The sequence below is a fragment of the Ursus maritimus genome, unplaced genomic scaffold (genome assembly GCF_017311325.1).
Source record: "Ursus maritimus isolate PB19 unplaced genomic scaffold, ASM1731132v1 scaffold_14, whole genome shotgun sequence".
NCBI classification, from domain to species: Eukaryota; Metazoa; Chordata; class Mammalia; order Carnivora; family Ursidae; genus Ursus; species Ursus maritimus.
The window spans coordinates 41,396,724-41,409,672 of NW_024423786.1; the positions used below are offsets into that span (position 1 = coordinate 41,396,724).

General features: G+C 38.8%; 1 protein-coding gene across 4 annotated transcripts in view; it reads left to right on the plus strand.

Moving 5' to 3' along the window:
* Positions 1 to 12,949, plus strand: part of SETD2 (SET domain containing 2, histone lysine methyltransferase) — a 121,909-nt gene that overhangs the window by 90,811 nt on the left and 18,149 nt on the right. For 3 of the 4 annotated variants that reach the window (XM_040628906.1, XM_040628907.1, XM_040628908.1), the window contains exons 15-18: positions 978 to 1,647; positions 7,361 to 7,495; positions 9,612 to 9,751; positions 12,085 to 12,196. In XM_040628906.1, coding sequence (XP_040484840.1) covers positions 978 to 1,647; positions 7,361 to 7,495; positions 9,612 to 9,751; positions 12,085 to 12,196 — 1,057 coding nt within the window. Of the gene's footprint in view, positions 1 to 977; positions 1,648 to 7,360; positions 7,496 to 9,611; positions 9,752 to 12,084; positions 12,197 to 12,949 lie in introns of those variants that run through there. The other variant, XM_040628909.1, reaches the window with a different exon arrangement.

Sequence of the window (12,949 nt, forward strand, 5' to 3'; positions counted from 1 at the left end):
CCAGTAGCTTTTGTGGGTTTCTTCCTCTCATTTGTTTATATAGATATATGTATAATTTTATTTTCTAATGAACTCATCGTGTTCTTCAGAATTTGATCTGTGGGAATTCACTGAAGCCTGGATTTAAGGTGCTTTCTTCTGTAGACTATTTGCATTTGTTTCTGGCAGGCAACTAAGGATACTACCATCCCATTCACATTTTAAAGGAAATTTTCAGCTTAGAGTTTTTTAGACAGTATGTTTTTTGTTATTTGGATAAATGTCCGTGAAGCTGTTCTTAGATATTTCTTTGCAATGAAACCTCTTGAAATTAGTTGTCGTTTTTAAGCTTTTGCCAAGAGTACTTTCTCAAAAGTTTGATTCACTCCATAGAACTTCACAACAAACTCTTTTAAGCCCTCAGTTCTCTTCTTGTGAATGTTAAGAGCTGATGGTTTCCAGGAGGCCTTGTCAAAACCATCACAGGGCATTAGGCTTAGCAGTAAAATATTATATTTGGTGTTGCACAGAGAAGAGGAGGTGCATATAACTCCCCATACTTTTATGTGTGCATTCTCATCCTTCACTTAACTGCTCTTTGTTGAATTTGTCATAAATATATGTGGTCAGATAAACATCAAATTCTGTAGCTTTTATTCGTGGATTTTGTTTTAATTTCAGAGTTTGTAGACCTAGAACTGTATAGAAGACTATGCAACTATAAAGAAGAACCCGTTTAGAATATTATATGTATCTTTAATTTGAAGTTCTAGAATCTGAGAATAAAGATAAAGTTATTATTTTCATCTAAATGTTTTCTTGGGATTCTCTTTTATCTGCAGGATTCCTTAAGTAATTTTGACTGATTTTTAACCAATGCCAAATTGGAGTTGGTGTGATTAGTGGTTTAGTATTGAGTGACATAACCTTTATTAATGCTTTGATTGTGTCCTTGATTTGGAAAAACGTTTGTGATGCTCTTACTATTTTCTTTCTAGATATGATACACCAACTTCTAAAAAGAAAGTACGAATTAAAGACCGCAATAAACTTTCTACAGAGGAGCGTCGGAAGTTGTTTGAGCAAGAGGTGGCTCAGCGGGAGGCTCAGAAACAACAGCAGCAGTTGCAGACCCTGGGAATGACGTCTCCACTGCCCTATGACTCTCTTGGTTACAGTGCCCCTCATCACCCCTTCGCTGGCTACCCACCAGGTTATCCCATGCAGGCCTATGTGGATCCCAGCAACCCTAATGCTGGAAAGGTGCTCCTTCCCACACCCAACATGGACCCTGTGTGTTCTCCTGCTCCTTACGATCATTCTCAGCCCTTGGTGGGACATTCTACAGAACCCCTTGCTGCCCCTCCACCTGTGCCAGTGGTGCCCCACGTGGCAGCCCCTGTGGAAGTTTCCAGTTCACAGTATGTGGCCCAAAGTGATGGTGTGGTACACCAAGACTCTAGCGTCACTGTCTTGCCAGTGCCAGCCCCAGGCCCAGTCCAAGGACAGAATTATGGTGTTTGGGATTCAAACCAACAGTCAGTCAGTGTCCAGCAGCAGTATTCTCCTGCACAGTCTCAAGCAACCATATATTATCAAGGACAGACTTGTCCAACTGTCTATGGTGTGACATCACCCTATTCACAGACAACTCCACCAATTGTACAGGTAACTAATTTTGGAACCTCTCTTGTCTGTCTTGGTCTGTTTATGGAATGTTAAATCTGATGTGAAGGGGAAGTCCTGCCACTGATTACTTTTACATATCAATCGTGTATGTATTATCTGTCCACTATTGTGTAACAAATTACACCAGAATTCAGCAGCTTAAGACAACTAGTAATTACTATCTCACAGTTATTGTGGGTCAGGAATTCAGAAGTCGTTTGTCGTAATGGATGGTTCGGGCTCAGAGTCTTTCATGAAATTACAGTCTGGCTGTTAACCAGGGCTGTAGTCATCTGAAGGTTAGGCAGAGGATGGAAGATTCACTTTCAAGCTCACTCACATGGTTGTTAACTCCATTTTCTGTCTTCACATGGACCTCTCAGTAGGGCTTCTTACAATGTTCCAGCTGACTTCCCCCAAAGGAAGTGATCAGAGAGAGGCTTTTCGATACTCCTCTCCTTTTTGCTTATAGACAGTGAATAATACACAGTTTATTCTTCTATAACCCTACATTGGGAGAACCCTTTGTCATGGTCATTGAGTCAGGAGATGGCTTACCCTTTTCTTCTTCCTAGATCTAGTGTGTATTATTTTTTTATCCCCTACATGTTTATCATCATGAAGTTTGCCAGAGTGTCTCTGATGCACTGAGCCTAAGGATATCACTATGGTAGGAAATAGTAATGTTAAATTTAAAAGCTGAGTGTACTGATTTTATATTTCAAGGTGTATTTTTGTGCTTTTTTAATCAGGCTTCTTTTCTGTAGAATACAGCAGTACATTTTAAGCTTAAAAAAGCAAAAAAGAAGAATATATAAAGCATCATCCTCACCACTTTCCTGCGTCTCTCACATTGCTCCTTAAAGGTGAATTATTGTGGATGGGGGAGACTCGCAGGGATACTTCCGGCGCACGTTGCTTAGTACTGACCAATAATGTTATTTCTGTTAGTATTTTTGTGATGAAGCTGCATCAAAATTTAGTTTGTAAACCCATGACAAAGTATCCAGTTTTAATTCCTAAAATTTTAACTCTGTTAACTACTTCCATTTTGTATGATCTCTTTATACACATGCTTATATATTTTATGTATTTGTTATTTTGAAGACTTGAAACTATCCCATTGTTTCTACTTAACATGATTCTTAACCATTTTCCCAAATTACTCTGTATTTTTATATATGCATGTGTGAATATACATACACGTATGTGTTTTAATGGCTATATAATATCCCATTTGCTTATCAAATCATTGCTTATCTATTTTCCTAGGGTAGTCATTTGAAAGTTCTTTTTGTAATTATAAATAACATTGTACTGAACATTCTTAGATTTTTTTTTTTCTTTGATGTTTGGCTTAAAATGAATGTTATAGTGCTAAATAAGGCTAGTAAGAAAATGGGTGTTGGGGTGCCTGGCTGGCTCACTTGGTAGAGCATGCGACTCTTGATGTCAGGGTTGTGAGTTCAAGCCCCATGTTGGGTGTGGAGGTTACTTAAAAATAAAAATCTTTTTTTTTTTTTTTTAAGATTCTGTTTATTTATTTGAGAGAGAGAGAGCATGAGCGAGGGGTGGGGAGAGGGAGAAGCAGGCTCCCCACTGATCAGGGAGCTCCACTCGGGGCTTGATCCCAGGACATTAGGATCATGACCTGAGGCGAAGGCAGATGCTTAACCAACCGAGCCACCTAGGCACCCCTTATAAATAAAAATCTTTAAGAAAAAAAGAAAGAAAGAAAATGGGTGTTATTGGCCATCAGGTATCAATTTTTTAAGTATTGTTTTTCTTTTTGTATGTTTTAATTTTGCCTCCTACAGAATATTTTAAGTGTCTTAAACAAATTTCTTAGATTCTGACTTCTCCGGCTGTCTTGCCATATTCTCTCTTGGACCAAGCCATTCATTTTGAGTTTTTCCCCTGAGAATGTGTATCAGATGTAAGAAATATGGTCTCCTTCTGTCCCATTTCTATTCCTGAAGTATGTCCTTAACCTGGGTTTTAAAGCATAAGCAACAGCAGGGGAGGATACCTAGCAGACTCCCAAGGAGAGAGGTCACTGGTCATTTGGCCATTCTTATAAAATGGAGTCTATTTTTTCCATCCCACTGAGCAGAAGATTTAGTCACAGCCTTGAGACTCAAGCATCACAATTTTGCTTGCTTACCATTTTCCACTCTGTTGCTTCCAAGGAGTCATTTGTTGGCTCCCTAATCTATTTCGTATGTGCTAGAGTGGTAGATAAATGGAGCTGGATGGTCCAGACTGTCCTTTCCTTCTCTGTAAGATTAGTTATCAGAGATGATGCTGGGCTTTGGGTGATGAGAACATAGAACATGTTGTTAGTGTGTATGTGTTTTGAGCCCCTGTCCATTATTTAATGTACGTCTTGGAGACAGGCGCTTAGTTTATATTCTCCAGTTTTAGTTTTCTTATCTATGAAATGAGCTGAATGCCTCAGAGTGATTGAGGTTTGCATGAGGTAATGGATACTAATAATGATAGATTTAAAGCACCATGTACCTTGAAGATTTAATTATAGTTATTACTCAGTTACCTTAATGATACTGAGAGAGTATTGACATTAGTGGGGTGTGAAATGCTCCTAGTCAGGGTCATCTATCTGGTGTCTGGTCTAAAGATCTGACCTCCAGGAGAAGGCCTTCAAGTTTGTGTTCGAGCGTAGTATCGACTGTGCCGACATGGGCCACTGAGAGTTTGCAAGATATTATAACTTTGACAGTGAAGGTAGTATGTGAAGTGTTATAATACAGATTTGTGTGTGTGTACATATGCAGTATCTTTGACATTTGGAGCAGATGTGATCAGAAGGTGACTTTCATTTTTTGCCATAATTGCTTATTAAACATAAAAGCCCCATTTCAACTGAGGCCTTATGATTTATAGTGGTTTTGTGACCTGTTCTTACAAAGTCATACTAAATCACATCTCAAAAAATGCAGTGCTAAGGACTATAATTTTTCACATTATAAAGTGAAGTGACTTAGATATAAAGTAATAATGACTTTTTTCCCTCTCTAGAAGTAGGGACAGAATAATTATGTTTTCCTTTCTATAACATTTTAGGCCTTTTTACATTTCTCTTGTAATTTCCATGGGAAGTCCCGTTTTAACGATATTTATAGATTGGGTTTATGTTTGAGAAAGTAGCTTTTGTGTAATTTCAAATCTCTGGAAGGAGAGAGCCAGTCTCCTACAGATTTTCCCCCAGCAGGTAGAGAAACTTGATAGGCATATGCTATTTATGTCTCGCAAGTGTGTATATCTTTCATACGAACTGCAGTGGGACTGCAAACCCGTTTTCCCTTTTTATTGCTATTGTTGGTTTTGGTATTGGCATGTGATTGTCAGCTGGTTTGGATAGATTCTATAGAACCCGAAGAATGTTCATTTTTCTCTTTCTTTTTGACAGTCTGGGTTTTAAATACTATACCTCTAAATGATTATTGCTATCTTGGGTGACTTTTTTTTAAGTCTAGCAAGGCTGATACTGTTCACATATTTTTGGCATTTCCTTTGGAAGTTTTTTCCAGTATGTGTTACATTCTTTCCTGATGATAAATTATTATCCTTTAAATATATGTTTGCATTTTAGAAACAGGTGAAATTTGTCTGGAGCCACAGGGAATGATGAAGCTAGATAAAGCCATTTCAGTTCAGAAGTTTGCGCACAGCCAGCATTTGGAGCCAGAGTCTTCATGCCAAAGAAACCATAGCTTTATTTCACATTAATCAGGTCCTTTAAAGTGTCTCCATTGATGAGCCTTACTTACTAACTCTGATCTTGTCAGACAAATTCTCCAGGAGCAAAGTTTCACTGAGGGTCAAAGGAATTTTTAGCCTCCAAAATATTAGCATTTTTCTGTTGTAGATTTGGGTGCTTAACCTCCCGATCACTCTGGAGATAACATGTTTACTGTCTTCTTCAGCCTCCCAGAAACTTTTTTTTTTTTTAAGATTTATTTGAGAGAGTGCACGTGCATGTGTGTGTGCATGAGTGGGGGGAGGGGCAAAGGGAGAGAATCCCGATCAGACTTCCTGCTGAGCACAGAGCCCAATGGGGGGCTTGGTCTCACCACCCATTAGATCATGACCTGAGCCAAAACCAAGAGTCCGACGCTTAACCTACTGAGCCACCCAGGTACCCCCTCAGAAACTGTTTTTACTCAGAATAGGATTTACCAACACATATATATTAACCCCTCCATGCACAGTAACTTGCCTCTTGTATCCACTCTTCAGGATGCTTCCTACTGGGCATCAGGGCCCTTAGAAGTTCAGTTTCCAGGTAAATTGGTCATCGTAGAGTAGAACCCAGTTAGATATGTTTTGTTTTATGGCTTATTTTTAGTAAAGTTGAAATTGAACTTACTGATTATACTTCACTTTTGAGATTATACTTTTAAATTTCTTTTTAAGATTTTATTTATTTATTTGACAGAGCGAGAGAGAACAAGTAGGGGGAACAGCAGAGGGAGAGGGAGAAGCAGGCTCCCCACCAAGCAGGTACCCCGACGTGGGGCTCGATCCCAGGACCCTGGGATCTGAGCCACCCAGGCGCCCTATACTTTTAAATTTCTTAAACAGTATCTGATCATCTTTTTTGCTAGTATCTTTTTGTACTGAACTCTGATTCAGTATTGTCTGGGTATTCATCAGCGTAAAAAGTCTTTGGTTTAACCAGATTTCAGGCTTTGGGATCAGAATTAGGTTGGGAGATAATATTTGTTTCTACAAAATCTTTGCTGTTGCACAGATTTCCCATCTCATATCCAAATACTTAGAGATGAAAGCATTTCTATTTTGTGATATTCCGATAATACTTCTGCCTTGACAATTGAGTCTAGTTTATGATCTTTGTAGATTAAGCTGTTCCAGAATATTGAATTAAGTACTATTGACCTTTGAACAATGCAGGGGTCAGGGGTACCAACTCCCCTCCCCAATCAAAAATCTGCATATGACTTTTAACTCCCCAAAACTTAACTACCGTTGACTGAAAGCCCTAATGGTAAATGGCACTTTCTTAGGTAACTCCAGTTGTGGGAGATACCCACCTCTGATGGTGGTCAGGACTAAATGAGACAGTGTATGTGAAAGGGCTTTCTAAGCTTCATAAAGCACGGTATGAATCCATGTGTGGTAAGAATTTTGGATGAAACGAATTCTGCTGTCTTCCTTGGAAGGGGTTGTATTATCGAAGACTACAAAAAGCTAAAAAACAAGTTTAAAATTTGATCACCATCTTAACTTCCTCTGCTACGAATCCCTCACTCTGACATTTTCTAGTCAGAACAGCCTGGTAGTTTTAGGAGTTGGTGGCATAAAGGCTCTCTGCAAAGAGCCCTGGGGAGTGGTCTCTTGGATATCCTAAGTGCCACACTCCAGTTAGTACTGCGGCCTCGGACAGCTCTTAGGAGGCCCCCCATGGACCCCCGGTTTTTTTCTGGGTTTCTTTTTTTTTTTTTTCTTAATGACGAAACCAAGGTAAGTAAATGACTAGGGAATTATTAAAAAAAGAAACTTCTGTGTTTGCAACAAAAGACTTTTACACATTTGTATCCAGGTATTCTTTACTAAAAGTTTTTAAAAACTAGTGGATTCCAGTAAGATGATGCCAACTTCGAAGTTAATTACTGCTGTATTAGAGCTAAAAAAGTCTATAAATTGTGGATTTCTTTATTTTATCTTTTAGAGTTATGCCCAGCCAAGTCTTCAGTATATCCAGGGACAACAGATTTTCACAGCTCACCCACAAGGAGTGGTGGTCCAGCCAGCTGCGGCCGTAACGACAATAGTTGCTCCAGGGCAGCCTCAGCCCTTACAGCCAGTAAGAAATATTTCAGTTGATAAAATACTCATTGGCTGCATACCTCATCTTTAGAAGGTTTACTTTTGGTTTTGGTTTTTATTTTTGTTTTTCTCACTCTGTTTTTTGTTTTTAACTTTATAGTCTCCATTTTCACTCAAGTGCTTGTGTACCTGAGGAAGCATTACTCAACCATTTTTTTAAAAATTCTGTGGAATTTACAGCAGTGTTGATAGATACATATTTTGTTCCTGGTATCCCTTTTATTTGTAATTTTAACTGATGGACCTTGTGTTTTTATACTTTGCTATGAATTCCTAACGTAATAATTTTCTCAAGTAGCTGTTTTTATTTTATGGAGCACTGGAATATGATATTACATTAGACACCACGGACTAGGGGTATAGAAATGAGTGATATACTTCACTATACATGTACAATATGGTACTGCCACATATGGAGAAGGATCTAGTGAAATCTTGATGAAGTAGGATATAGGAGGCTGGCATTGGAAGCATTTCAGCAACCAAACAGAATAACTTACCCACTAGCACTTTGGAATTCTGATAGTTCCAGAGAAGGCTCCTGCAGCGATCTGGTGAGTGAGGGTGGCTCTCGACAAGTAGGACAGTGAGTGGAGATGGAGTATAAAGACACATGTGAGACTACTGGAGGCTAAGACCATTTGCACTTCCAGCAGATAGGTGAGGGCTTGCTATGAGTTGGACGCTTCAAGGAACTCTGAATACAAACCTAAGCTTCAATTCCTATCCTTAAAAGCTGGCAGTCCACTAAGAGAGTTGAGGATCACAATGAATAATCCTAAAAGTAGAGATTAGTGTCACAAAAGGTGCAGATAGTTTGAGGAGGGAAAGAATCATTCCCAAGTGTGGGAAGGATTAGTAATTTAGTAAGTTCTGAATAGTTTGAAGTATTCTTTTTTTTTTTTTTGGATTTGAAGTGTTCTAAGGGACAAAGGAACTTAGGGAAAAGAGGTCACTTTATAGGCTAGAGGACTGCAGGAATGAAGAGGAACTGAGGCAGGACACCAAAAACAGCAGCTGCATGAAGTAGGGGTTAGTGGTCTACACAAAGACCTGTGTTTGCTTAAAAATGGTCACATTTTGTCTGAGCCTGGGATCTCGGGTTCCTCTTTGACTGCTCAAGAAAAGGTAAAGCTGGAAAAATGATTCTGTGGTAACTGGCTTACATAGAATGAACAGTTAAGGGCATATATTCTTACAGTAATTTATTACGAGTCTGCTAGAGCTCCTATAACAAAATGCCACAAACCGAGTGGCTTAAACAACAGAAATTTATCTTCTCACCATTCTAGAGGCTGGAAGTCTATAAGAACAGACTTCGGCAGGCTTCTTGTCCCCTGAGGCCTCTTCTTGGCTTGCAAATGGTTGTCTTCTCACTGTATCTTCATGTGACCTTTTCTCTGCCCACATTCCGTGATGTCCCTTACTCTTATGAGGGCACCAGTCCTGTTGAATTAGGACACTACCCTTATGACCTCATTTAACTTTAATTCCCTCTTTAAAGGCGCTCTCTTCAAATAGTCACATTGGGAGTTAGGGCTCCAACATACGCATTTGGGGGAAATAATTCAGTCCCTAACAGTGATTGTGAAGTTTTTTGTTTTTCAAAATGTGACATTAAATTTTTTAAAATATAAATATGAAGTTTCAGACATAGAGAAAAATAGATAATGGATAAATCATAACATTCTGTCATACTTGCTTTTCAGATTTTTTCTTAAAAAGAAAAAGAGCGCTCTATATAAAGCTAATTTAGCTCATCAGTATCCTGAAGTTGGTGTATGCCATTTAGCATTGGTTTTATTAAGGTTGAAAGATACTGCTGTAGATAAAATGAGCTGCTGAATATTTTTAAATGTGATCTCTTGGATGGTGACCTCTTGGAGCCAACTTCAATTTTCTGATAGATCCCTAAAGCTATTCATATACGCCATCTCTGATCATTTCCCACATTGGACCTTTGCTTTATCTTTTTTTAAAAGAAGAGGTGAATGTATGTTTTTACATATTGCTTAAGTAGGCTACTTTGTCCTTTTCAGCTGGATTAGAAGAGATGTCACTGATCAAGAACTTGTGTGTGTGTTTCTTTTTAGCCTGAAATGGTAGTGACAAATAATCTTCTGGATCTGCCACCCCCCTCTCCTCCCAAACCAAAAACCATCGTCTTACCTCCCAACTGGAAGACAGCCCGAGATCCAGAAGGGAAGATTTATTACTACCATGTGATCACAAGGTAAGAAGGGCTGTGTAGGCATCCCAAGTCAGCTTTCAGTTGGTCAAAGAAGCTGCCATCCTACAGGGAGATTTATGGATATTGGCTTGATGTCATTGTCTGTTGTTCATTGTGCTTGAGGGCTGCTAGATTTCCAGAATCACATCTTAAGTGTTATGTCATACCTTAGACTTAGTCCTTTTTAGATAGATATATTTTGGTGTATTTTTAAACTGCAAGATTCTTAGAGAAAACTAGAGTTTAAAAAGGTAATGACTTCATCTAACATTGTGTAGGTATCAGGGGTCATGAGCAAACCGTTTCTGTAAAAGCCCAGATATAATGAATGTTTTAGGCTTTACCAGCCAGTCTCTGTCACAACTCCTCAATTTTGCCATTGTTGTGCAAACAGCCCATAGACTATATATAAATGAATGGTCCTGTGTCCAATAAAATGTGATTTACAAAATAGGCAAGAGGCCAGATTTGGTCCATGAGCCATAGTTTGATGTAAAAAGCCCAATTTACCTTTTACCTAGAAGTTTAAAAAAATACATTTATCTTTCAGACAGATAGCTTTATGTGAATATATGTGCTTTCTCTGTGTGTGTGTGTGTACTCATTGGTATATAATCTTATGTGAGTTGTTGGGGTACATGTTTTATAATCTTTTTACCAATCTATATGAAACTTCATCAGTTATAGATATATAGAACTGCATTATTTTTAGTGCAAGATTATACTTTGTTTCAGGGGTCAGCAAACTGTGCCCATAGGCCACTGGTATTTGCAAATAAATCTTTTGGGGAAACACAGCCACTCCCGTTTATTTAGCAGTTACTTATGGCTGCTTTCACCCTATAATGGCAGAGTAGAGTGGTTGTGACAGAGACCATATGGCCCACAAAGTCAGAGATATTTACTCTCTGATCATTTATAGAAAAAAATTTTGCCATCTCCTGCTCTCTTGTATGGCTGTACAAAATTTTATTTAACCCACCATCATTGTTGGGTTTTCACTGTTTTAACAGGATTTGAGTTACAGACACTAATCTTACTACCTTCTTTGGATCGATTTCTGGAGGTGGAGTTGTTGGTTAAAAGAGATTGACATTTTAAATTGATAATTATTGTCAGCTTACCATTAAAAAAAATTGTACCAATGTAGACTCCCACAAAAAGTATACAATAGTGCCTTTTTCTTCATGTAGTTTCTTCTAATCTTGTAAATCTCTAGTAGGTCAGAAATCTTATTTTCATTTCTAATTCTTTTATTGTTGTGTTGAAATGGATCTTCAGTAAATTATCAGCCGCTTGTATCTTTTGTGAATTGCTTGTTTGGGACATCTACCCATTTTCTGTCACTGTTGTTAGATCTTTTTATCAAGAGTATTGCAGATGTCTTTAGGTTTTGCCTGAATGCCCTACGAGTTTAAAAATTTCATACAGTCAAATATTTTCCTTTATGCTTTATCAAGTGCCTGTGATGTTGCCAACTAAAGATGGGGCAGTAGGAGAGCACAAGACTGCAGTGGCAGGACTGGCCTGCCAGATAGGCTGCTAGTTCTCTGAGGCTTTTGACATTTTAAGTGATTTTCCTATAGCATCCCCTGTGGCAGCTGACTTCAGACTCCTGAACATGAATTTTCTTACTGCCAGTTGTTATCTCACAGATCTAGCTTAAAAAAAAAAAAAAAAAAACCTATGCCTGTGTATTTTCAAAGCAACTAATAAAAATGCAGTGAGTTTTTCATGGTAGAACCCTTCTTCTTGTAGTCAATTGAGGATATTTTGAGCCGAGGGCACAAGTTTTTAACCTGAAGCCTTTTCCATGCTATCAGTCATTAAAGCGAAGGGGCACAACCACAGACAAGAAGGCTCCTAAAGGAAGGAACAATTTCTCACATGGCCAAGGACTGTGAGGAGTGTGTTGTGATTTATTTTATTTTGCTCCAAGTACGTGCTAGGTACAATCACTGTTGATCTCTTCACCTGCAGAGGGGAGGCAGAGGCAAGCACTGACTCCATGTACTTTTTAGGTTTTGCCGAATCCTTTTTCCAGAACATTAAGAACCAGGTGAGAAATAGGATGTTTGGTTTTACTGCTCTCTTTGACACCCAGTACACATTGCAGCCTCATTGGCTAGAAAAATGGAGTGGGCTAAACGATGTATGTCTCTGGGATAGAATCATGCTGCCGGGAAGATAGCAAAAGAATGTCTTTATCTTATGAAGCTGACTTATAATATGCCTCAGATATATGTTGCATTGTATGTGTATATGAGCAGAGATGCCTGTGCCAGAGTTCTCTGCTTTCTGGCCGTGACAGCATGGCTGTTCTTACCTTCTTCTAGGCAGACTCAGTGGGATCCTCCTACTTGGGAAAGCCCAGGAGATGATGCCAGCCTTGAGCATGAAGCTGAGATGGACCTGGGAACCCCAACATATGATGAAAACCCCATGAAGGTGAGTGTGGCTTACACGTGTTTTCTGATCATTTTGGAGTCTGTGTCTTGTCATTTTGCAGGGCCAGTAGTCGTGTGGTCTTGTGATTCTGTATTGTTCTGGAGAATTAGCACATGTAATAAATGCTGGAGAGGGCTAGGACATCCAAATAGTACAGAAGTATGGTACATAGAGAAAAAAAAAAAAAAACGCTCACTTTCTCTTCAGCTGCTCTCCTATCGTCTTACTTTCCTCTGTGGAGATAAATACTGTTAACTAGTGCGGGAATTCTCAACTGAGAGCAATTTTGCTCCCCAGAGAACATTTGATAATAATATTTAGAGACATTTTTGGTTGTTACAACTGAGGGGATGCTACTGGCTTCTAGTGGGTAGAGTTCAGGGAAGTCATGAAATATCTTACAGTGCACAGGACAGTCCTCCACAACAAAGAACTGAGCCAAAATGTCAATAGTGCCAAGGTTGTGAAACCTTTCTTTGGCATATGTTCTTCCAGACCTTTCTGGAAAATACACACACACACACACACACACACACGTGTTTTTCTTTCTCTCTCTTTTTTTTTTTTTCCCATTTTAAACACATAAATGCAATTGTGGTATTTATACTCCATCATAACCTCCTTTCATATATCTTAGCTCTTTGGGCACTTGGCTGGCTTAGTCAGTGGAGCATGTGACTCTTGATCTTGGGATTGTGAATTCAAGCTCCACGTTGGGCATAGAGATTACTTAAAAATAAAATCTTAAAAATA